The sequence below is a fragment of the Petromyzon marinus genome, chromosome 4 (assembly GCF_048934315.1).
Source record: "Petromyzon marinus isolate PM22_M1 ecotype Great Lakes invasive population chromosome 4, UKy_Petmar_22M1.pri1.0, whole genome shotgun sequence".
Classification (NCBI taxonomy): Eukaryota; Metazoa; Chordata; class Hyperoartia; order Petromyzontiformes; family Petromyzontidae; genus Petromyzon; species Petromyzon marinus.
Window position 1 is genome coordinate 18,945,964 of NC_133670.1, and position 26,512 is coordinate 18,972,475.

Genomic DNA, 26,512 nt, shown 5'->3' on the forward strand with positions numbered 1-26,512 from the left:
ATTTTCCTTTGGAGAGCTGTCCAATGCGGTAAAGTATGGTCAACGGCGTGAAGGCCTTCATCCAAAAGGGGAATGACAAAGATACTCTTTGGTTCTTTCGGTAAAGTCACCTAGGTAGAAAAATATATCCCACCTGAAGACGATTGCTTGTGTGGCGATCGAAATGTCGTGATCTATTATTTTTTCTACCTACGTGACTTTACCGAACGAACCAAAGAGTATGGATTCCTGCAGTCACGAAATCTTCAAATCAAGAATGACAAATATCTTACTATTACTATGACTCATACGCAGTACGGTTTTACTGGTGTCCTTGAGTATTTCATTTGCGATTTGTCGCAGTTTTAAGGACAAGATTCAACCGTGGCACGAGGGAACACCTTATTTTAGTTTAGCTATTGATGGCCCGATTCCTTTTTGACAACTGCCATGAATCCGGACGACCCGCAATTACCAACGTAGTGGAGGATGGTCAAACACGTTAAAAAGCACCGCAGTAAAAAGAAAACCTTGTCACGTGGTACACGCAAAGATCCACAATGCAGTCTGGCACGAGTACACAATAATTAACACCAGGGGGAAGCAGTAGATCTTTTTTCGAAGCGCGAGTTAACTGTTACAATGTAGATTTGAGCCCACTTCAGCAATTATTTCTTGCTGTGGTTGTCCTACCTGATGACAGACGCTTGTGTTGCGTCCGAAATGTCGTGATTTATTTTATACCTACGTGACTTTACCGAATTATCTGAACGGGTTGAGCGTTTTGGTTTGCTCATTGCTGTCTTAGCATTTCAATTTGGTAAGACGCAACTTAACATTTTACTAACTACACATGTGGAAAAGCAAAAATAAATCCTCTGGAACTTTTGAATACTTCGCCACAATTGTAATAACAAAATAACCATGCATCTACATTGGCATGACATTTCAAATGTCTTAACTATAGATCTATCAGTTCAAACGCATAGCGAATGCCATGTTAGCCTAATACCAAATCACTCGGAATACGCCCGATCCCATTAGACCTATAAATCTAAGCAGGCTTGAGCCAAGATTTGCTTTAATGGGCAACCGCTATGCACATATTGTAGGCCGTGGGCAATGCAAACACTAACATCGATTGTTCTATATTCCATCTTCAACCATCAGCACTAACCAAGGTGGTGAAGTATGGTCAAATAACCCGTACGGCGTCAAGCCCTGATCCAGCAATGGATTAACAAACGTGCTTTACATGTACATCTGCATCGCCTCGCACGTGTAAGGCCAGATGTGACGCTGCACACCACACAACAGCGTGAGGTGGAGGAACAGCTTTATTTCAAAACATACGCCACGCTAGTTAAAACAAGTGCAAATAACTGGGATAAAATCACACGGCAAAAGGGGAAAGCCATATAGTCACTGTGCACGCAGATAATCCAATTCACAGTAAGCACTTCGGTTTCTTCACATTTCTTCGGGGTCAGAACCGTCCTCGACTCCAATCGCCGTTTCCCTTAACATACTCGCGTACCGGAAAACTGTTCGCTAAGCAAACTGTACACTCTGTGGTACATGAACTACATTTTTCCACTTTGTATTACTTAACAATCTATTCCACCCTATATTGTCCGTTACTAAAAACATTATGGAATTTATCAAAACCTGTGGCATTTGCTTCGGTGGCAAGATTTGAGAAGTTGCCCGCAGCGTGCTTACTGAAGTGAAAGCATAATCAGGCAAATGCAGTGTTAAATTGACTTTTGCTTGTGTATACGTTATATACTTTGTAAACCTTGCTTCCAGACAATTTTCTTTTTCTCCAGACTGGATGCCTTCATGTGACAAATTATGGTGGAAAAGCCGAGACATTACTATAATCCAAAATCACGCAACCTGCACCCACATCCCATCACCCCTCTTCTTCATCAGAACATGAAATCACGATTGGTGTTTTTAAATATTGTTTGGAAAACTTGGTTGTGCAAATTTTCTGCAATTCATTTCAGCATGTCTAACAGTGGGGTTGTACCATTGTATTTCAGCACAGAATGTGTTTCATACTGCGCTTTCGTAAATCATGCAATGTCCACCGATCGACATGTAAGTTTGCAGTGTACATATTCCATGAATACATTGAACGGAAATAAGAGCTCACAAAATGGCCAAATATGACATTTCAACAAAACAATATACATGATACTATTACCCTCGTCATTCTTCATTTGATTTAAAAAATATGGCAAACGAAAAAAAACTACGTGAATATATGCGTATTCCATCTCGTCGTTTAAAGGACTACAGAACTATGGTTGAGAATGCCTGCAAACCTACACCACAATCAATATAGGCTAATCACGAAGCTGGCACTCAAGATCAGTCAAATAGTATAGTGTTCCATGCTAAACGGCATCATGTTTAGAATGAAGTGATTATGTATGATAACTACAAATAGGATTGTTCAATGTGGCTTGTTACAGTAGGTGCAGTTTTTTGACAGCAAGTTACACAACAGCACCACAAATGACATGACGCACAATGTTAACTCCACTCAGCTACAGCCATACCAATCTAACAGTAAAAGCCACATACTACTACATACATGCAGGACATCAGATTTTTCCTTCATTTAAAGATGGCAACAACAATTTATCAGCTATAAATTCATCACTGTAGACACATGGCTACATTTCGCTCATACTATAATACGTAAAATTGGCAACTACCCTTTTAAAACTCATTTTCATCTGATTTGCTGATGTGTAAGCGTCAACGAAATATTAACATCTACTAACACGGTTCATGTTTGCTTACCTACTGGACAGTATACTGCCTTAGATAATAAGTCAAAAGGTTATTATAAATGAACGTTTTTCCACCGGTAGATAACACTTTTTCGGTGGTATTGTTCTGCACCCAATACAATGCATTCAAATTTCACACGTACTTTAAGCGTATGTCTGCAACCTATAATGTTGCTTTCCCATACCTGTTTCAATTGTCATGATTTAAAACTTATAAAATAGCAGCAATGAAAGGATGCCATTCCACCTCCGAATAAAACATGCTGCACACGTTTTCTACCATAATTGTGTGAATACCCACAGTCCAAGTAATGCATCCCTGTAAGCGATCTGCAGCCAATGGTATGCATGATATTACAATATGCAAACAAAAATGGCATGTAAGTGAACATCAAAGCAATATACTTTGTGATAGTGCGTTAGTGCACAGGGTGTGTCATATCAGAACGGCTCTTAATGCACTTCAATATCATAGGGTAACCATGCCTTCACATAACCATATTGTCATGCTATAAATTAAATGTATACACACAACCTTCTCAACCATGTTATTTGCGAATATCGAAAGACCTGTTTACATGGGCCAGACAGATGCCAGCAAGCATCACACCCTGTGAAGATAAAGCAGCCACATCCAACTACTGTGCTAAGCTGCGTGATTGGTGTTGTCTGCAGCATTGAGAAGAATGTGGCCAATAGGCACAACGCTGCAACCAGTTCATTGTCAATGCGCACATGTAAGCAAGCTGCAAAATGGTGCAAATAAATACACTTACATTGTATACCCATCAGCACTGGAAGTTGTGACGTGTAAATATTTCAACACGCGTTGACTACTTATAGCACTTGCTATTCGGCTCAATACTATTCCCAGACTTCCCTTGCTGTATGGGTTTGCATGAATGTGTGATGGTGTGTGCGTGCATGTGTAAATACTCGAGTGTTGCTGTGGAACAGATCACAGTCCCTGCTTGGCAAGGGCAGCTGTGACGTCGTCAGCCAGTGTCTCCAGCTGTGGCTCCACCATGTTTATACTGCCGGTGGAAGAGGCGTTGGAGTGGCGACGTTGTGGGGAGCCGCCCATTGAGTCGTTTGCTGACACAGTTATAATCTCGGCACCATGGTCCGTTCGCGCTCGGGCACTCTCGCGGAATTTCAGTTTGTGGCTTTCAATCTGCAAGGATGACGCTTTATATTACGGAGGCAAGGAGAAACGTGCCACATGAAATAAACTAGAGAAATGAAATGGTTTATGAAATGATTGATAATACATATAATGGAGGTGTTCCTATTATTTTCTTGCAAAATGAGTCACCACTCTGTTTAGCGAGCTGTATGTTTTGCAAATTGTCAACTGGGTGCCCATTTTCACGATAGAAAAGATAATGTATCTGTAAAGCTGGTTGAAGTTTTTTTTTTACCAGGTTTCTCAATGCAATGACATTATTGAGTATACTCTAATATAATACTCTAATATAAGAGCACAACTTTATCTGTGATGAATGCTGCACTTTCCGTCGTTTTAATGCAGGGGGCGCTGCAATCCTACGCGCCCCCTGCATGAACGACGGAGGCACAGGGACAGACGTTCGATTACGTTGGAATTGATCTACAGACGGCGGTCTTCTCGCACGGCCAGCTCTATGTCGCCATATCTCGATCCCGCAATCTCAAACAGGTGAAAGTCCGCATCGAACCGAACCCCCAGCAAGGCCATCTACTTAACGACGAGAGAAAAGTCACACGAAATGTCCCTTTCAATTAAGTCTTCCAGATGTAAAATGTTTAAGCTTTTAATGAAGAAATAAAATTATCTAATTCAAAACAATACAATTCAAAGATATTTCATTTTAAAACTTCAAAATGGAGCATCGGGTGCTTGCGTGAATACGTAGTTCGTGTGCAATTTTTCGTGACTTTCCTGGTCGAAGGCCGTAAATGGTTGTGAGGGGCACCACAGGTGCCCCCGAACAACCCCTAGTATCTTAATAATAAAATAAGCATTTTCTAAATATATTTTTCTAATACTTACATTATGTGTGACTCTGCTCTGCCTCAGCATCCTCGGAATACGTGGAGTGAACAATGATTGTTTCAACTATTGTTAACTCTTCATCTTTCATATCCTTTTAAAATAAAAACATTATTTTGCAAAATATGAAATAATAGCATGGTAAAAACACAACAAAAATGGCCATGAAAAAGTGAAAGCTAAATGAAATGTACAAGACGAAATTTTAAGTGAAAACAATCGAAAAAAAGCTCACGTTTATATAAAATAATTTCCATATTCAGGTATGATGAGGGTATGCTTTAAAAATTTTTTTGAAAAAGATGACAGTCCACCATTCAATTTGGAATTCTCCCATATTTGGTTTTCTTATGTATAACCACAGAAAATTTGCTTTGTAATGCGTATGCAACTTTAATCAGAAATTAAGCAAATTATATATGCCAAAATTTTAGATTAAAAAACCCAATTTGTAAGTAAAAACGTCCTGGTCAGCTAAGGGAGCTGTCCTACCTTCACAACGCCCCCACCAGGCATGTGATCCACATTGTCCATGGAGCCAACCTTCGACTGGGCCTTGTCCTTGAATTCAAGCTTGTGGTTCTCAATGGAAATGTGACCACCACCTGCAAGAAGAATGAGCCTTCTTATAACCCGTTTCAAATTGCCTAATTCACTGAATAGAAATAACACCAATTTCCTCATAAATTGGAGCAAAAACGCTTAGTGTTGACACAAAATGAAACAATCACTGCGTAAAAGAGTTGTATCATAACTGCCAAAAGATAATCCTGTGGAGGAAATTAATGTAGATATTAAGTTATAGCCACTCAGATATGCTCTTGCCATGTACTGATCAAAGCCACGTTATCTTTGAAAGCTTATCTGAACAAAGGCTAGGACTACATATCTACCTGTAGCCAGAAAACTACATTAAGTCAGTAGTATATTGAAACACTGGTCACTGTGACTACAATCACAGCAGAACCATCTCTGTGAACAAAAGTTCAAGCTTGATTGATGTATTGCTCAGTCACAGGACATAAGGAATAATTAAATATATTCTGTAATTTTCCACTATTTTGACCCATTAAATTTACAAGAGACAAATACATAAATTGAAAGTTTTATGACAATGAATATATTCACACCTTGGTTTCAGGTGTTTCAAGAAATCAAGTTTTAATATAATTCACATTTCATACAAAGCTATATCTAATTTATGCCATAGCACAGGAATAAAAACAATTCTGAAAACTGTAATATACATTCATCTAAATGATTGAAACATAACTGCTATTTTAGCCAATACTTTATTTATAGGTAAATGTTACTTGACAAATGCATTTGAACTTACAGATAAGATGTAATATCACCAGCACTCACCAGGTTTATGCTTAAGATTATCCTTTGAGCCACATTTGGATGTCACATGACTTAAGTCAATTTTCTTGCTGACAATCTGGACCTAAAGTTTAAACAACAAATACATTCAGGTTTAAGAAAAAAATCAATCAAATAATGCACATTAACATAAACATGAATACTTTGAATAACACAGAAATTCAAACACATAAAACAATTACCGCAATACCACACTAGAATACATTCATGGACTTGCAGTATAATACAAAAAAGTCATTTTAATCATAGCATAGCATCTTAAATGCTTTTACGAGCAAAATGCGCGTTATTCAATACAGAAATGTTAGTTGGGACAGGTGTTAGTTTAATGACAATACAATGGCAGTCCAAACACATTTACAAATATATAAATGGTAACCACATGTATTACCAGCAGAGAATACATTTTGGTAATTAGATCCATTACTAGAATACAGATGTAATTGATTAACTATCAAATGATATACATAGTATTTCTCTCAGTTATGTTGTAAAAACTAATTTCCCACACGTCACTGCCACCATCACTAACAGAACTCGGATGCACTCCCAGACAATCTCGCAAAACAAAATGTTTTAATTCTGGTAACTTTCCAATTTAGACTTCTGCAATGTATTGTCCCACAGTTTGTGCACTCCTCTACCTCCCGACCATGATGTGCGTATGACTTGATCATTTGAAACCAGCGAATCCCTTCCCAGCCAGATAGGGAATGGTCACAAATAGGCAAGCGTCACTTGGAGGAATTATACCCTGTTTCCCATTTTCCACAAGATGATTAGAGAAGCCACCACACCCCAGATATTACCAGACATCTCTCCAGGGAGGTGGGTGGGATGCAAAGATGGCAGCAACAAGTGTGATAAATGAGTTTTGACATTTTAAGTGATGCAAAAAACTATTTTCCCCTCCGTATCACTGCCACCCTCGTCAATTTGGCTATACAGTATAACCTTTCCAGAGCTCTCATCTGGGAGTGGGTGGAGAGCCGTCTTCACAACTGTCCTTCCAAAAATGGCCTTCTGACATTTCACACCAAATCTTAACATTCTGGCTTCAACTTTCCAACAATTGGCCTAAAACACGACCACTGCAACGTGAAAATGCACCTATGGTATCAATCACTACAAATACCACCAAAGCAAGTCAGAAGCGTGTGGTTTAGTGAATGCATCCCTACCCTTGCATGTCAATTAACAATAGCCGGGGATCTGCAATTTGCCACCAAACAGCGATGATTTGAACCACGAATACTTTTGCCGAAAATAATGCTGCATACGCCGCAGCACTTGTGCCTGTGTCTCCCCTCTTTAGGGGCTGGTGCTATAGCCTCAGGAATAAACAACTTGGCATCTTGAGTGCCACTGTTGAACTGGCAAGGGTGACACTGGGGAAATGTTTCTGCAAAATGATGGCCACGACACAACATTAAGCAACAGTAAAACTGACGTCTTATCATTCTTTATTGAAGTAATAATAAGCCACTCTTCACGTCACATAGGCATGTAATGCCAGGACTGACAACAGAGGCACATACATTCCCACCACCAGGGGCGTGTTTGATCTTGTCCTTGGAGCCACATTTTGACACAACATGAGTGACGTCCAAAGGCTTGTTCTCAATCTTGACCTGAAAAGTTAAACAAATTGCGGCATACCTCGAGTGGGCTTCTGTGTTCATGCCTTTATATAAATGCTAACATCACCCACGTAGGTAATACAACTGTACAAAACAGAAACTCCAAAGCTGAAATTACTGTAACCATTGTTTCTTGATGTTTCAAAAACACAAATAGGTGTAAATTACACAGCCTGTGGGCGCATATGCAAACACCATCAGTATTTCTTGAAGTGTATTGTAGTCCCCTTGTCGTAAGGCGTGAAGAAAAAAAAATTGAACAAATTTTACTGACAGGCAGCAGAGAGAGATATGGAAATCATGGACCAGTTTCATCGTCATTAAGACTCCTCAATTATTATAGTCACCGATACTCACTGCCCCTGGATACCACAAATACGGTGTAAATCACACATATACTCCGACCAAATAGAAAAAAACACATATATGGTGTCCAAATGCAGAATTTGCATTGGTGAGCATGTGACTATACCATGCTGACGAGTCCTAATAATAAAGAAATCAGTCCAGTTTTACACCTCCATATCACTCCTGCCTGTCAATCGCTCACATTTGCTCACATTTTTTTAAGGTGACCTAAGACAAGAGGACCAGAATACATTTATTCAGGAATTGCAGATAGTTTTACATATGCACAGAGGCTTTGTACTTTTCACACATCCCTGTGTGTTGTTTGAAATTCGTTTTCCGGCCTGCACTATTATTCTGCTATGGGTTTTTCTCGTCTCTAAATGTGTATTTTTTATTATGCAAAAAAAGGTTCTGTAGTGGTGTGGTATTTTAAATAATTCGTTCCAAAACATGCTATCAGAAAAAAAGTACATGGCAAAACATATATGGAGCCATATTTAAAAAAAACCAAGAGCAGCTTTCCAAAACATGTTAAAGTCTTCAGAAGCACCTCATGTATGGTGAATAATGAGCACATTAATGAAGCATCACATGATCAATTCAAACACTTGAACACCGGTAACAGAGCATGACACACCTTGCCTCCCTTGGGCTGATGTTTGATGTTGTCGATGGAACAGATCTTGGATTTGATGTTCTTCAGGTCAGGCATAGGGGCGGTAGTGATGGGGCGCGTCTGTCGCGAGGACCCCGGTGACTTTGGCGGTGTGCGTACAAGAGCCACCATGCGCTTCTCGCCAACGCGGTGCGTAGCAGGCTGTGTGCCCGAACCCCGTGAACGGCTGCCAGGGGTGCCCCCTGTTTTTGGGGTCCCTGGTGTGGTGGGTGTAGTGATGCCACTGCCCTTATCCTTCTTCTCCTCTTTGTCTCTGTTGAACGTAGGTTTGGCTCGAGCAGACATAGCCCCTGTTGGCCAAGACAAGCATTTATACGATGTAGGTTTAAGCAGTTGTACCATACAGCTTCTCAGATTTCTTTTTTGGGAAGGATCTTTTGTTGTGTTTTGGAAATCAAAGCTCCCAGCACACAGAGCAAAATAGCAGACGGTCAAACAACACGTGGAACAACCTGAAAACACATCGGTGAGCTGCAAGCATTTATAATTTGCTTAACGTTATCTTACAGTGCATCACTTCTCCACAGTAACAAATCAAACTAATAATTATATAAACAGGTCAAGGGAACTAAAGTTCCAAAAAAAATATCTCTGTGCATGTTTTTTTATTTTTTTCTTCGAAACTATGATATGTGATTGGTTATTCACCTGCAGCATTCGGGGACCTCTGCTGTACAGAATCGAGTTTCTTCTGGTCAGCCAGCTTGGGATCTGTTTTGAGATATACAGGTTCATTATATAAGTCGTTAAAAAAATCACTGTAACATTAAACTACCATGTAATTTTCAAAATAATAAAGACACGAAATGTATTAGGATGACCAGCAGGATTGGCTCAATCTATAAGGTGTCTAAGGTGCCAATTCCAATTTCTTTTAAAATAAACTGACAAGTATCTGCCTCACACTCTTACTTGTGCTCGTCTCCCTCGCACTTTCTCTGTCTCTCCCTATTGTGTTTTCGTGTCTGTGCCTATCCCAGTCTCCGTCCTTTCACTCCCTTGAGTCTCCATCACCCTGTCTGTCTCTCCATCCTAGCTTGCCGTTTCTGTCCCTGTGTTTCACTGTATCACTCGTTTTATACTCGCCTGCCTCTATCTCTGTGTATCTCCCTCTGTCGCATCTCTCTATCACCATGAGTTCGTGACGAGAGGTTTTTGTCATTTGCAACTCCTATCCACTGTGCTTAACCTTCCTTCCCCACCCTATTCATTCCAGTGGACTATAGTAGTCACATGGCTACGGTGGGTGACCGCCGTATTAAGATTTGCATTTAATTATATTTCTTTAATTTGGCAAAATACGGATATAAAAAAATAATTGACATTTAAAGGCAGAGCAAATAGCTTATATATAACGCTGTGGGCTCTCGTGATATTGTTTTTTTTCCGAGACCAAGGTACTCTGCAAACCTTCGGGCTACTATCAAATGTTTGTTTATAACTTCAACCGAGATGGATACAAATTGAGCAATCATTGGAAGGATGTTATTAACCAGGTAAAACCGTAACTGCTTCATGGTGTTGCCTTCATTTCCGCATCTCGTTTTCTTCTAAACGTTCTCGCAGCACTCCCCCTACCCCCCCCTCCTCTCTATCTCTCCCCCCCTTGCTCCTCCCCCCTCTCTTACCTATATAGCCTCTTGTTACAGCAGCCCTTTTTCCCACTTCAGCAATTGTTTCTTGCTGTGGTTGTCCCACCTGATGACGGACGCTTGTGTTGCGCCCGAAACGTCGTGATTAAATTTATTTTATACCTACGTCACTTTACCGAAAGAACCAAACAGTATGTATACCCATTCTAAATTTAGTTTCCATTAAAAAATATGAAAATAGCTATACACTGTTGACCTCACATTCTTTATATTCTCTACAAATTATTTAATGATCAACAAACCTACTTGTTTTCAAATATCAATGAACTATTTTCTTTTTATAGGAAAGCAAACATGATTATAGGCCACAATCAAACAAGCTGTCACCTTTACAAATGTAATACTGTGGTGTTGGTTATATTTTAAAACAGTTAAAATACAGTATCTCTATACCGACCAAAATAAAATTTGCAGATGCTAAAATGTCAGTAAAATACCATGAGGTATTTTACGTGCACTTATCATTCCCTTCCTTATTAACGAGGAAACCTCATTTATGATAGTCTTTGGAACAGTCAATATACAGAATCAGAATATTTATTTATACTTGAGGAATCCGATGAGTTATAAAGCTTTTTTTTTAGACAAGTGTAGGATAGACTGGAAGTCTACCGAAATCCAGAGATATTCAATTCTCCACATGACCCACCAGCTCTTTTTGGGATGCCAGAACTGAGAGCCTTGGACTTGAGTTCAGCTGGTTCGGTCTTTGGTTTCACAGCACTGGGTGGGGATGAGGATGGCTTGGCAGCAGATGGGTCTGGACACTTGGCTGGACTCTTCAGTGGGCTTTTGAGGTCTACAACCTGTCCACATATTAGTTTTACATTAAAACAAGTTCTTTATTCAAATACATGAGGTAGAGTCTCATGTATATTTGTTAACGACAAAAACATAATTTCTAACATATTTTATAAAAAAACAAATGTGATAAAAACATTAGAGCACTCATAAAATGTATTCATAACATGTTTAAAAATAGCAACGCTGTTAAAGACTAATCACTACAGTAAAATAGTATGCATTTTCATCCATGATTGGTTTATAAATAGCAGAAAAAGTTAAACATATAAATGTAAAAATTATATTCGTATCAAATGTACCCAAATAGTAAAAAGAGCATTAATACTAAAAACTCCTTAATCAGAAACTCTGTACTCAAAAGGATAATACAAATTATGTGTAGTCACTTTGTCACAAATGTTCCTGTTAATAATGTGGTGGCCCATGCCTTGGTTTTAGCAATATTGAATGTGATTTCAGCTTTTTTTCCTTACCTTAGTGTGAACTTTGATGCTGGCAGATGTAGGTCTAATGGCTACAGATGTATTTCTTGTGAAAGTGGTTGCAAGTTTAGAAAAGGTGGCAGCTCTAGGACTTGCACCTAAATCTCTTCTAAATTCAGGTGCAGTGCCGGGTCTAGTCCTTTCAGATTGGCTCGCTATATGAGTTGCAGTAAATACTTTAGATTTGTAGCTTGAAATATTTTTCACATCTGCAGGTTTATTAAGGGGCACTTTTACAGGTGTACTACCTATCGATTCACGCTTTTCAGTGGTTTTTATCACGGACTCTGCTGATTCAAACACTTGTTTTGGCCTACTTTTGTTAGAACTAGTTTTTGAAGGTCCCAACTTTTGTTTATCAGGTGTAACACTAGGAGTATTTTTCATAAGATATATAGTCGGCTCTACATTTTCAGTTGAATCCAATATTTTTGCTGGAGTTTTAGTGGATGCAACATTTGCTGAGAATCGTGGCCTTGTAGATGTCTTATCTCTTGAACTGGGGATCAGTTTTTTACTACTGGTGGGTGTTTCTGAGACTTTTGAACTTGCTAATGTCTGAGAAGATTTACTGTCCAACTGGGTAACTGGCAATTTTGCTGAATAAAATAAGGTGGAGCAATTTCTGGATGTTTTGTTTGATGCTAAAGAACCTTTGAGATACTTTTTTGGTTTGACTAAATCTACACTTGCAAAAGGAGCAGAGGTCTTTGCTACTGTCGTCTTCTGACAGGAAAGTAAACCAAAAAACATGCAAAAAAATGAAAGTAATCACCGTCATTAAAGCAACAAAATACAAAAATGAAATCAACAGCAAAAAATAGAATTTAAACTAATACTATTCAAAGTAAACAAAACATTGTACATAAAAGAAAACAACACGAGATGTGGGCTTTCATTTTACGTTTTCCCTAACAAGTTGTGAATCTGAGCCTTTAAATAATGAATGTAAACGTTTACACGAAATGCAATGTACAGCATATGGAAATATTAACAGCTGAATTTTGTGTTAAATATACATCTATATTATATGGACATTATCAAGTAATGTGTTGTAATATGTGCATAAAATAGTATTATTTGCACTGGACATGATATTCAAACATAAAAAATTAATAGGTAAGTAGAAATGGATTGGTGGTGGGCAGTTTATCATCTACAGTTAGCATGAACCATTGGATGTGGCTAAATAAGCCCTGCCTTAATAATAAATGAATATATTGATAATGCTTTCTACAAGTGCAAATATTGATGTTATACCTTCTCTGTTTCGGAACAACTCAAGGCTGGCTCCTCAATGGATGCATCTTTAGAAACCACTTCACTTTGAGCTCTGCTCTCTGTGGGAAACAAAATGCATTTTTAAACGTTTTTTTTTTCATTATACACTTGAGGAACATACGTGAGGATTTATTGACGAATATATCAAGTAAATTTAAACACCGGATCCATTAATCTGATGATATCAGCAAGCACCTCAGACCTTTTTCTAGCGGCGATAGATCTTCAGGGCTCCCTGCATCATCCTTGGTGTAGGCCTCGGCAGCGTGCTCTGCTGCTATATGAGTGGGAAAAACCTGCACACTTTCTACTTTATCTTGCAGCTCCTTTTCTTCTTCTGCTTTTATGGATGAGCTAGTGACAAATGTGTCTGATGAACATCATAAAAGGGTCATAGGAAAAAAACACCAACATTCAGGAATCACAATGGGCTTACAAGAATGCACAAAACAATGGTCAAGTATAGAATGAGTACACAGTGAAAGGAAACAAATTAAATCACCACATATAATGCAGTGCTTGTACATATGGAATGAAAACATTCAATAGAAAGCTTGGACCGGGAAATCTACGATACCTCAGAATAAAAACAATTACATTTTAAAAAGAAAGTCCCTTTGCTGCAGAGAGCATGACTGGTACATTTCAAAAGGACACACCTTCTTGCCACACATGGGACAGCTGTTCAGGGCTCTCCACTTCCCCCAAGAGCTCAGCTTCCTTAAGTGGCTGTTCTGCCTGAACAGTCTCCAAAAGAACCGCCTCTATGTGTTCTTCTGGGCTCTGTTGGACACCTAGCTCAGTGCTTGGGCTGCTGACAGACACGTCTACATGGGCACACGAGTGGTGGACCACGAGGACCACGTGACAGTGCAAACACCCACAATGCATTAAAATTAAATCTTAGTCAATTAATATGCAACGCACATACCAGAACCTTCATGCATTACCGTATTTGGGAAAAAAAAACATGGCAATGCAAACTGTGGCAGCGCAAGCGACAGCAATGGCATGCAGAGGTCTTTATTCAGCAGTGGAGACAATGGCTGATGATGCTGATGCCACTATAAGATGCTTAAAATACATTATTAATGAAAAGGCATCATTCTTGAATTAAATATGGTGAGCTTTCTATATTTTTTACGTTATAATGGTCTTTTTCAGAAACAATCTTGACTAAGCCAAACACCAGGTTAGATTTTACCTACATTTAAAATTTGCACACTGACCTCCGTCGTCTCTACATTTCTACATATGGATACCATATACGGTGAATTAAAATAAGGAACATGTGCCAAGATTTCATCACCATATTACTTAGTAATGAGGAAGTTCTGATGAGAAAAAAAAACACACTTGCATGGGACCTATCTAATGACTGTACAAGTAAACATGTTCGAAAATATTTTTTGTTATAAACGTTAGATCTAAGAATAGAAGAGCAGTAAAGAAGCAATGCCACGATCCGACATAAATACCAGGGTTTTCAGGATGTAATTTTTAGCTAAGAAAAATGTTTCATTTTCTTGGCCACGTCCTGTATGCTTCCAAGTGAGAGCATTGAAAAATGGGTTTAAGCTGGTGCATGCGTGCTGAAAAGTAAATTTTGCTGTATTTTTTTTGCTACGCACACATTAAAATATAAACCAATGGTAAACAATCTTCATTTGAAGCTTTCGTGACTGCAGGAATCCATCCTTTTTGGTCCTTTCGGTAAAGTCACGTAGGTAGAAAAAAATAATAGATCACGACGTTTCGATCGCCACACAAGCAATCGTCTTCAGGTGGGAGAGAGAAACAGGCTGCTGAAACAAGTCCTTATATATATAGACTTGTTTCAGCAGCCATAAGGTTCATATGTTTTGAGGAAACTGCAGTTCGATCTAGATTCCTGGAGAGGATCAACCTTGCTAATATAACATCTGAAATAAGTGGGTGATTTATATTCGAGGGTAAATGAGATTGAGGTCAAACTAAATATTAAAGACTGCTTGAGTGGTAACAATTGAAAAATGAAATGACAACATAGTCCCCAACTTAACATCCATCACACTTTCTGATAATTTAATGTGAAAGGTAAACCTATTTATTCCTGTGTATTTTTAGGATATATATTTGCAGGCAGGTTATTCCAATACTGGCTGATACTGTTATGTCATTCTTCATCTCAAGAGGTGAAAAGGCCATAGTTGAGTATACATATAAAACCAGCATGGACTTCATTTCACAAACATCTTGACTCACGTTAGCAAATAAATAAGTGATTTTTAAAAATGATATTAGTTTGATCTTGACCAAACATTAGATTAAAATTCTATTGCCGATCTAGAATGTGGATCATCAATACGAAAAAAGGAACACGCCCTTTTGCACAATGGGCATACCATGCATTGATATCTGGTCTTCAGCAAAATTAACCATGTGGTTATCACAATTAAGGGGTTGACAATGTGGTTGCACTGAAATACACATTTCAAAAGCCACATTTATACAGTTATTTTGCAGTGAAATGATCAATGTTGCAAAAAAATATGCAATTCCTTTTATTACATGCAACCTTACAGGAAACAAATAAACATGGCTGAATATTGCTTTCACGTTTGAGTAAAAATCATTCTTTAGAAATGCATCGCTATAAAGCACACAAATAATACATGCGTTTTATGCAAAAAATATATATTAACTACATTTAAAAAAAAATCAGCATATAAGAGATACAAATCAAATTCAGGACCTATATAATTCTGCAGCTGAACAAAAAATCAACGGTCCAGCCCTTGCTTACCGTCTATCTGCCCGGCAGCTGGGAGGTTCAGGGGAGGAGACAGTGGTGGCGATGGTGGCAGGTGGACCGGCACTGTCGTGGCTGGGTGGGAAACAAAAAGAGAAAAAAATGGTGAGCGTTCCCAATTTATCTGCGGAACAATACAGCCGAGGTGGTGGTGCTGCTGCTTCACCCCGCCGTGGATCCATCCACTGGACTATTTTATATAAAATGCCACGACAGCAGTCTCCAATCGTCACAATAAACGTAGCAAGCATATAATTCCACGTAGTCGGCTTAATGTTAAGACTGTAGGAATAAAACATAAATATTTGCAGGATGTCTTGTCATGTCATGTTTAGAGTTAATCTCCATTTCGGAGTAATCAAATCGGCACAATGAATGTCAAACTACCAGGTTGCATTATTAGCCATCGATGATGGGTGGATCTTTCATTGACATTTTATACGTGACCCTTTGGATCAGATAAAAAAAATTGTGCAGGAGTAAAAACGTATTTTTTTAAAATACTATTTTATAGATTAAAACTGGATGTAACTGAAGGAAAATAAACAGTGAAATGAATTATATATATAAATTGAAAGCAGCGCATACAAATGGCTGAATTATTTGATTCAGAGATGGCATCACTGACCTAATTCATACAATCAGCATCTGCTGATGTGCAGAATTACCAAATGCAACAGTCAAAGCATTATTTTTTATGACCGTCGTACTAATATGTAATTGAGTTGTCTACATTCATAAATCAACTACAGATTATTTGCAATGTATAAGGAGCAGGTGGTACCCTACATAAACTAGGTTGATGTGTCATGTGCTTCAATTTTGAAAAAAAACTCCAGTCAGCACCACAGCTTGACACAAACCTAGAAGCACAAAGCCTGCAGACTAGGGACCCATGAAGCCATTTCCATAAAAAAAACAGGATGGTCACCAATGCGGTTTGCAGACAGCGGTAATGTCGAGTGAGGTCAGTCTGGTAAGGGTGGGCCCACGTGATCTGTCTACAAGCTCTCTGGTTTTTAACACATTGCTATGGCAACAGCAGCTCCACTGTAGAATAAAGCAGCCTCCCCAGCAAACTGGGGCGCTTGGCAGAGCAGCAAGGGAGCCGGTAATGAATGCACGCTCACGTCAGCTGCAGCCTCAAGGAGGTCACTCTGAGCAAAAGTACAGTGTGCATGCAACGGCTGCCCTATATTTGAACAATTTGCAAAAGAACCCCAATTTTTGTGCATTATGTATTCACCTTTTAAAAATATAAGCTTTTACCAGCTACATTGTATTCTCAGTATGCATGTAATGTTGTGTAAATGGACTGATAAAAGGATGGAGAAATTATGTAATGGGTTCACTCACTGCATTACGAACCCGGAAACCCAAGTTAAATTTCATGCCACGGCTAACATCAATGGCGAAATGTATCTGAACCTTCACCAACCCGTACTGACCAGCATAGGTGAAGCATGGTCAAACAACACGGCAACCATGACTGACACGGCCTGGGGAAGCCTTCATCCAGCAGTAGATTGACAGAGCTGTACATTTTACATTATAAAAGCTCCTTAAACTTAGAAATATCTAGACTTGTACAGAACATATATTTTGCATTTACAATAGGCCATATACAAATCTGAGTTTGATAACATGTTAAAATATATAGTAAATTAATGTAATACAGGTTTCCCTAGCTTTGTAAATCTGAGTCTGTAAATTAGTGGATATCTCTGTAAGCCTATATAGGTCTCTATGGGAGCATATGGGTCTCTATGGGAGTAGTTTTTCCTCACTTTATGCGGGTTTATTCTGTGCCATTTCGCATACACGCGGACAACCTATTTCGATGGAAAATTCGTTCTATGCGGTTTGAATTCAATCATCTGCTCTGCGGTAGGACGTGGGACAACAGTGTGTGTGCATACTGTAAGTGCTCCTCGTGGGATTTAGCTTTGTGTGCCCCTTTTTTGGAACACATCTACCGCATTAAGAGAGGGAAACCTGTGGTCCAATCAAATGACTCAACATAAACAAAAGCGTTTAAACAGTCAACCAAGTGCACGTAAGTGCTGTATTACCCAACAATACAAATTGCATCATTTTACATTATAAATAATATGAATTAGGTTATTTCTGTCATGTGAAGTTTAAAATTGATGCTTCGCTTGAGTCAAATCAAATAATTTACAGTACTACAAAATGAAGTCCAAGCCTACCGTAGTTTTCAAACGCAATTATCTGTTGCCTAATAGAATCCCTGTTATCAATGTGCAGCGCTCTGTATCGGTGTAATTTATTTTGTGTAAATCAAATATTGTGGCCATTATGATAGGCCGTAAACATATTTAACAGCCTTCCCAGGATCAATGTCATTTTTGTAGACGTTTAATAACTACTGGCTATAACAAATGACAGCAGCAATTATATTATGCAATGCCTAACGATTAACATATGCAGCAAACCAGGACCAATAAATTATCTGACCAACGCTGCACAAACCTTGGTTCTCCATTTGTAACGGAGTTACTGCGTTAACTGAAGATAGGCTTCCCTCAACCCCATTTTGTTTAACATTTGGTAAGCTGGGCCCATTTTCATGGACAGGACTCTTCTCCGTCTCTGGCATGGACTTGGTCTCTTGTGCTTCAGGTGTGCCAACAGCATGCTCCTTGGCTCCAGAGACATTGTGTGGCGACAGAAGAATGTCTCCCTCTGGTGCAAGCCCCAGTGGTGAGACTCCTGGGCTGCTGGCCATGGGTTGCTGATGCATGTGCTGCAGCTGCTGCCAGTCTCCGTCTTCAGCCATGTCACCGAAAGATTTCTGCTCTGCCTACTGAAGCCAAAACAAAAAAATCTGGTTAAAAAAAATATAGTTTAACATCATTTGGATAAAATAAAAAATACAATGGCAGTCTTTATTCCAAAAAAATATCAGATATAACTGTATATCTTAAAAACACAAGATAAATAATACACAATAAATAAGCAACTTATTTGTGGACCCACATTAAAACTACTGTACTAGAATATGAAAATGTAATAGAAGTATACGTAAAGTTTTACAAGATGTGAATAATTTAGTTGAAAAGCAATTCACTTAAATTACATAAATGTAAGTGGCATATACAACATATTGGATGGAAAATATGCAACAGCGATGCACTCTTTTAACCTGTGCTTTTCGTTATAACTAATGCAGCGACTCAATTAGCCTAAAACATTTTCTCATGGGAGCCCTGTCCGCTGTATGTATGGTAGATTTATGAACCTCTCACAATGAGGATCAATCAGCTCCGCCATCTGCAAGGGCAGCCAAATATCCCAGAAAGGCTGGCAACAGTAAGTAAGCTGCATAGTAATAGGCGGGCCATTGTTATCTTAATCTTTCTTACAATTAAGAGACTTAGTAGATTGGTGCGGCTGTGTTAAACATAATTTACTGACATGGATGTATTTTTTTTACAGATAAGGGAAACTATCAATTAAATTAGATTGCTAAATCAACTAAAGGCATAAAGGTAATCTTGGTTTTATCAATGAGGGACGTTTTTCACTTTAGATTTCCTCAAGGGCATTTCTAAACCTTTTCTTTTTAATTTAAGCTATTAAAATTTGTGTTTTTAAAAATATATATTTGAATACTCTTCCTGCAGATGTTGTAAAATGTCGGTCAGATACAATGACAGTTCATGCTTATCTATGCATGGGCCATTCAGGTCAATTGTTCTCCAAACTGTAAACATGCACCCACCATTCAACTCCAGTATATTTTATCACCTGACCTCTTCAACATATACCTAAACTTTATTATGAACCTGTATTTGCTGATAACATTGTGACAAAATATATTGATGAAATGTGCGTACAATTCAACTAAATGAAATGTAAAGTGTATTCAAAACACATTTTCTTTAATATCACATACATTTTGTACAATCACGAAACTAATAGAGTCGATCTGCAAGGTTACGTGTGGTAGGGTAAAGTGGGGGTAACTACCATTGATTTAAAAAGTCTGGCGAGCATGGAATAATCGGTCACAATACCCCCGAGTGGGGTTCTCTTTCAATCCCTACAGTGGAATGAGCAAGCAATTGCAGGGCTGCACCTTTACCTATTACAGTACTGACATTAATATATATCCATTTACTGGAACGCTTCAATATCTATAAGATAGATTAATGACTAAATATTATATAAATGTTATATACAATGTTAGTGGCATTGATCCCTGAAAATGACATTCCATAACTCAATGTATTTTACTTAGTAAAAATATCATGTTCTCATAGCACAATTAATAGATGTGATGTGGCTACAGCTTACAATTGGCACGGCTTAGTTTGCCAAATTAAAATACACACAACATTCAAGTAAAGTGGTGCATCAATACTTGCACTTGTTAAAATCTGTTAACAACCAATCCGACGACTTCATGCAATGCCTACTTGTCTTGATTCAGGACTGATCCGACAGATATTTGTACGGGGGTGTGTTATCAAACATGAAGTGACTTTTTCCTTGAACGCACTGTTACCAAAGTTACTATAGGGCGAATATATTAATAATTACATTGTGATGAGTGTTAAATGTAACAAAATACCATGATAGACAATGCATCAAGTAAAGTTTCACACTTTGCTTTGTATTATTTTGCCCCCCTAGCTCATTATATTTACCTGAACTTCAGCGTGACATTTCTGCACAGTACTGTACTGTATTTTATTTTGGACATTTTCTTAAATAAACGTCACTTCAAAAGTACACTCTACAATCTTAAGTCTAATCTTAAGTCCCATTCTCTGTTTATACGTAGATAAGCTGCACAACATGAACATATATTCCCAAGTCAAATGTGTTGAGTTTTTAAACTACATTTACAGCAGTTATCAAATAAAGACATAAATACTTACAACTTCAAGTAATAAAATTACGAAAGCGTTTCTGAGTTGCACAAAAGGCTGGAACTGTGGGACTTTGTAAAATTGAGGTTTCAAAACTATGACCTGAAATATGGCATTTTCAGAATACAGACTGCATATAGGCCATACAAAATGACGTTATAAGGCACGGCATGGAGATTTAGATATGGGCATTCGTGAAACAGGTTGCCCCTGATAAAATTCACCACTTCCCATATAGGAAATGCATATACAATTAGTGGGACATTTCATACTGCTCTAATGCAAAGGAAAACCAGACATGGTCTGCACTTAGTGTAATTTAATAATCAAGTCGTGTTCTTATGTAGGATTCAAATATTCCGGTTTTAGTTCACTGCCTTTACATGTTATTCACTCTATTCGGTCCTTTCTGTGTTAGACTTGATTGCACTAATAATATGCAAAACAAGATGGATTTATATTCTTAGTTTTTTCGGTAAAGTCACGTTGAAGAGAAACAACAAAATAACAAAATATATATAAAACAATAAAAAATTCTCACGACGTTTCGACCATAACTCAACTTAACTTTTACAGCATTAGAATATAAACGTTTGAGACATGTACACAACACATGAACAGGCAACAGGAAATATGAAATGTGTTCGTAATATGCTGGAAACTAATGGGAAATGCCTTTTTCATCAACAAATGACACGAGTTGTGTAGACTTGTCCAGTGGGCATGCTTTACCTGTTACACAGTAATGTAATAATTCCACGTGAAAATACGTGTAAAGGTGTGAAATAAAAACGTGATTATATGCACGTGTACACCTCACTCTGCCTCTTGTGCTGTTATAGCAGCTTCCCGTTTTTTTGCGGTAAACTGTCGTGCAGCACAAACGTGCACAGATACAGGAAGGCAGACAATCTTACACATAGTCAACATTTTACTCCAGGAAGGATATAACTCGATTATGCACAGCAAACAAAACTGATGCGCATGTTAGCACTGCTTGGAATTATTACCAAATAATCACTCAATTAGGTTTTAAGCAAAATACATGAAAGTTGTATTTAGGAGGAAATCTGTCACAGTTGTCCACATGAAATATGGTTATCAACATCTGTACAGTAATTAACTAAGTATACACCATGTGCTCAAAATGCTGCTGTGGTGTAACAAATTAGCACATTGGACTACAAGATTGCCAGTTTAATTATATCTCCTGGTGGTGCTGTAGAAACCATGGGCACATTTCTTAAATGTACCACAGTTGGTAGATTGCCTGGTCGTGTGTGGTGGGATAAATTGTGGGTACTTCCACCTTTTTCCAAGATGTCTAGCTAGGGTGGAACAGTAATCCAAATGCCCTGTAGAGGGGATATTGAACTCCAGCTAGTGGAAGCCCTTCCACCAGCAGTGGTGAGCAAGCAGTTGCAGACTCATCTTGCAGACACCAGTTATGTTGTGGTGACTGGATGTTTCAGTGTGGATAAAAACTGTGTCAAAAAGAAAAACAATTAAAGTCCGATTTTATCATTGCATATTCAAAGCAAGATGGCAATTTGAAGGTGGTTTTCAGATACTACATTGGTGTTCCAAATGTTGTTCCCTGACGTTTCAACAAATCCATTAATGAGCAATTATGCCCAAACAGATCCAAATACATTTCCTCAATATAATTAGTTCAGAGATGTTTCAGTGTGGGTTATAATGAAGACTTGCAATGGAATTGTACAGCTGGCCAATTATGAAAACTTAAATTTTGAAATACAGTACATTTTTTTCAATATGACCTTCACTCCTACCATGTGAACAAAAATAAATCCACCTTATATAACAAGCAACAATTATGTTTATAAATGAAACCATTTTAAAAACCTGCCGGTTAAAGCCAAATTGATCCAACAAATGGCGATGTAACAACATACCTCTTTAGCCGGCTTAACACAATTTATGCCTCGAATCTAACCTTATATATTCATTGGTGTGTAATCCGGGGTTTGATTATGTAACAAGGCTATGTGTATACTTTAAAACATAAATACCACTTATTTAAGAGAATATACATCTTGACAAAGCATAAACAAAATTAGGTTATTATATAGATAACATTTTGTGAGCCATTTTAATATTAATGGCAATAATGCAGTTCCTTAGCGAATGTTATGGCTGAATCACTTTAGACATTAAGACATGCCAAAACGCTTTCATAGTCAATACACAATGGCATAAAATGCACAATATTAAATCTGAGTAAAATATTAATCACGTGAAGCTAACCTACAATGGGGAATATACTGGATGTGCAAATCGGTGACAGCACCCACATGCACACCACAAATATAAGCAAAAAGATCGTGAACAAATACAAATATGAAGTAATGCCAATCCAAGATGATGGGGCACCACAAGAAATATCATTGTTGCGTCATCTCACGGACCAGAAAAGAATAGGCATTTAAAACTTTGCAAGTAAATTAATGTAGATAAGCAAGTGAGACTGTGCATGTACAGGAAATGGATTGTGAATTAAGCAGTAGGGGGACAACAACTTAGACTTGAAGTGTGAGGCCAAGTGGACATCAGTGCCTCATCTAGATAGAAGCGATACCCGATCTATAATAGATAAGACAACAATCAAGAAGAGAGCACAGGATAGCTCAAGCTCAGTGGTTCGAGACAAATTATTCATTATAGAAAATGGAATTTAATCTGTAAATTGCTAAACAAAAAACACGTGTCCCCACAATGAAATTGAATAAAGTGCAATGCCAAGACATTTATGACATTAGTTGCTCACAAAGGGAGTGACAGTGGAACCCTGTCAATCATGGAATAGTGGTTTGCATCGTGTATGTTGCATTAACTACAGTATGCTGTACCCGCACAAACAACAGAAGCCGCGTGAAGGTTGTCCAATTAATACCTAGTAATTGAAGGCGTGAAACGTGACACTAAAATAGTCCAATGTACATGTGTATGTTAGTGTAAACAATTTAATCACGTGCCGTTATGTAACGCAACATATTACCATAAACCGAACCTCCAAAAAAAATTACGATACAGTAATAAGTGTACTGCATAACAATTGCCATCATCTACTCAGGAATGCCTCAACTCAAGTCTCAAGACCTTCTCAGGAAGGCCCTGCATTGGCCAGTTCCGTTGTAACAAAGCCCGGAGAAAACCCACGAATGTGTGGCAGGAAACACCACTTTGATCATCATTGGCCGGGAATCGAATTCGGGTTCAAAGGTCGCCGGGTGTATGGCACAGATGGCGCAGTGCGCTCACCACTGCACCACCATTCCATCATAATTTGATCATTGAGATAATTCGCCATTTAGGTATACAAGCGGTCGTTTCTACCGGTAAGTCTCCGTAACCGCCAATATATATTATTTTATCGTTACTTTACTTGCCATCTTGGGTATCCATAAAAAAAATCTTATCCAGAATGTACCGTTACTGACATCTGTCATCGGGCACTTTGGGGACACGGGCTGACTTGGATCACACAAATCTGTTCAGTACAGCAAGTGGGTTGTGAATCTTTGCATGGAGCATCGCGTTTTCATCCACTCTTAAGCGTGAAAAATGGCCAAAAATATTCAAAAATGTTGTTAAAACTCAGGATTCCTGAATTTAAAAAAATATATGAAACGTCTATATATATACATGCTCAATTCAAAATTCTACGACAGCACATCGATGCTCAAATGTATTCTAAACATGCAATTTGTCATCATTGAATTTGATTTAACTCGAAGAAATTAGTGTATTTGTACACGAATGCCTCTTGCCCAATGCGCCCTGTGCATTTAACCAGCCAAGACACATTTATGAACAATCGCAAATGCAAAGTCACACGAATCTCGCCAAAATCCGCGTGCATTGTGCGCATAATTTTGCAATATTTGTTGGGTTACCTATTAGTGTAAAGAAAAGCCCATAAATTGACTTGTACAAATTATAACCGCTACAAAAAAGCGCTCCATAGAGACCCACCTCCCAGGCACCGCCCTAACATTCCATAGAGCGCATTGGCGACCCGCACCTCCATACGCGCCTCCCAATGGCTCGCAGCCCATCACGTGACGCAACCCCACCCAATGGGGACGAAGCAACGACTTAAGCGCGCTATGAAATTCAATGGCTCGAGGCTCCTTTAAAATTACTGCAAAAAAACCAACGTGAGGCGATCATTAATAGTCGTCACGTAAATTACACAAAAACCCAACAACAAAAAAGCACCCAGCAAACAACTAAACGCGATAGCTGCAAACGTTGCTCAACGATACGGTTGCACGCGCCTTTATCCGAAATAATAAAATAAACTTAATATTGTAAAATAAATTAACCGCGCTCCGACGCACCTGCTGCTGCTGCCGCCGCTTGCCGCTTTGCCTCGCAAAGTGCGCGAGAGGGAGGAGTCGCAGGCTCGCGCCGCGCTCACGTGACCCGGGGAAAAGGGGGTGGGGGGGAGAATTTGGTAGGGGGGAAGCGGAATGGGGGAATAAGGGAGGGGGGGGGAATGGGAGAGGAGGGAGGGAATGGGGGATGAGGTAGGGGGATGGGGGAGGGGGGGAGGAGGGGGGAATGGGGGAGGAATGGGGGGATGAGGTAGGGGGGATGGGGGAGGGGGGGAGGAGGGGGGAATGGGGGAGGAATGGGGGGATGAGGTAGGGGGGATGGGGGAGGGGGGGAGGAGGGGGGAATGGGGGAGGAATGGGGGGATGAGGTAGGGGGGATGGGGGAGGGGGGGACTGGGGGAGGAGGGGGGAATGGGGGAGGGGGGAAGGGGAATAGGGTGGGTGGGGGGTGAACGGGGACGTGGTGGGCGACGCTCACAACAACGAGCGGGGCGCCGGGCGGTTAAAATACGGCAATTTGGCGCAGTTAGGGGGTACAGCTGGTGGTGCATATACCGGTCATCTCAGTCAGCCAACCCATGGCACCTGCTGGGTCTGTCCCGTGACCTCCTGCGAGCAGCGAGCCTTCGACACTTCACGTGGCCTCAAATTGGGCACCTAGTCTGGCACGGGCGCCATGGTGACGTCACCGTCACTTCGTGGCGAATGGCGGATATTGGTATTGGCGTTAGCGTTGTGAAGGGACCGCTGCTTCACTGGTCCTTTGGAAGCAGTTTAACACGCGGTAGGCTTACGCTACCAATATCTATAATACTATATAGGATTTTTTTGGGGGGGGGAGGGTCAGATCGCATAAATATAAATGTGCCCGAAGCAGGAGGATTTCTCCAACAACAGGAGGATTTCTCCACAACTCTGTAAATGTTCCAGAATATTGGTAGACTGGAGTAGGTGGCATGTGGGGTTTACTCTCCAACACACCGATGTGCTGAACTCGTGACAAACCTTAATAATTGGCTGTGTCGGGTGGTGTCGGGTTTAACGACGCATTTATATTTATGCGATCTAACCAAAAAACATATTCTGGGCAGTTGAAAGCACTCGCCCCACCAAACAACAACGGAGGGCAAAGGAGCGACGCTCACAACAACCGAGCGGAGCGCCGGGCGGATAAAATACAGCGAGGTTGGCACAGGAAGGGAGGCATCAGCGTGGTGCCAGTCATCTCAGTCAAATGAACCCATGGTGGCACCTGGGCAGGGACGTGCGGTCAGAGGAGGCAGGGGAGGCAGAGCCTCACCCGTCATACTCCAATGAAAATAGCTGTTACGAAAACGAAAAAAAAAGAATAATCAAATAAATAAGTATTAAGATT

The 26,512-nt window shown here is 39.4% G+C and overlaps 1 protein-coding gene across 12 annotated transcripts; it reads right to left on the minus strand.

Annotated features, from left to right (window-relative positions):
* Window positions 1-1,298: 1,298 nt before the first annotated feature.
* Window positions 1,299-25,255, minus strand: LOC116938541 (microtubule-associated protein tau-like). Of its 12 annotated transcripts, XM_032945746.2 has the most exons (15): window positions 25,141-25,255; window positions 18,372-18,705; window positions 15,873-15,953; window positions 13,747-13,914; window positions 13,290-13,457; window positions 13,067-13,146; window positions 11,798-12,532; window positions 11,170-11,326; window positions 9,517-9,579; window positions 8,830-9,158; window positions 7,740-7,832; window positions 6,184-6,265; window positions 5,311-5,423; window positions 4,819-4,912; window positions 3,860-3,960 (listed from the first exon to the last, which is right to left on the minus strand). In XM_032945746.2, exons 2-14 carry the CDS (start codon window positions 18,676-18,678, stop codon window positions 4,820-4,822), a joined length of 2,469 nt encoding a protein of 822 aa, XP_032801637.1. In that variant the 5' UTR covers window positions 18,679-18,705; window positions 25,141-25,255; the 3' UTR covers window positions 3,860-3,960; window position 4,819. The 12 variants fall into 12 exon arrangements, with proteins under 12 accessions (XP_032801635.1, XP_032801634.1, XP_032801638.1 ...); XM_032945744.2 differs by lacking the exon at window positions 4,819-4,912 and having other exon boundaries at window positions 1,299-3,960; window positions 11,798-12,529; window positions 25,141-25,254; XM_032945743.2 differs by lacking the exon at window positions 4,819-4,912 and having other exon boundaries at window positions 1,299-3,960; window positions 25,141-25,254.
* Window positions 25,256-26,512: the final 1,257 nt, after the last annotated feature.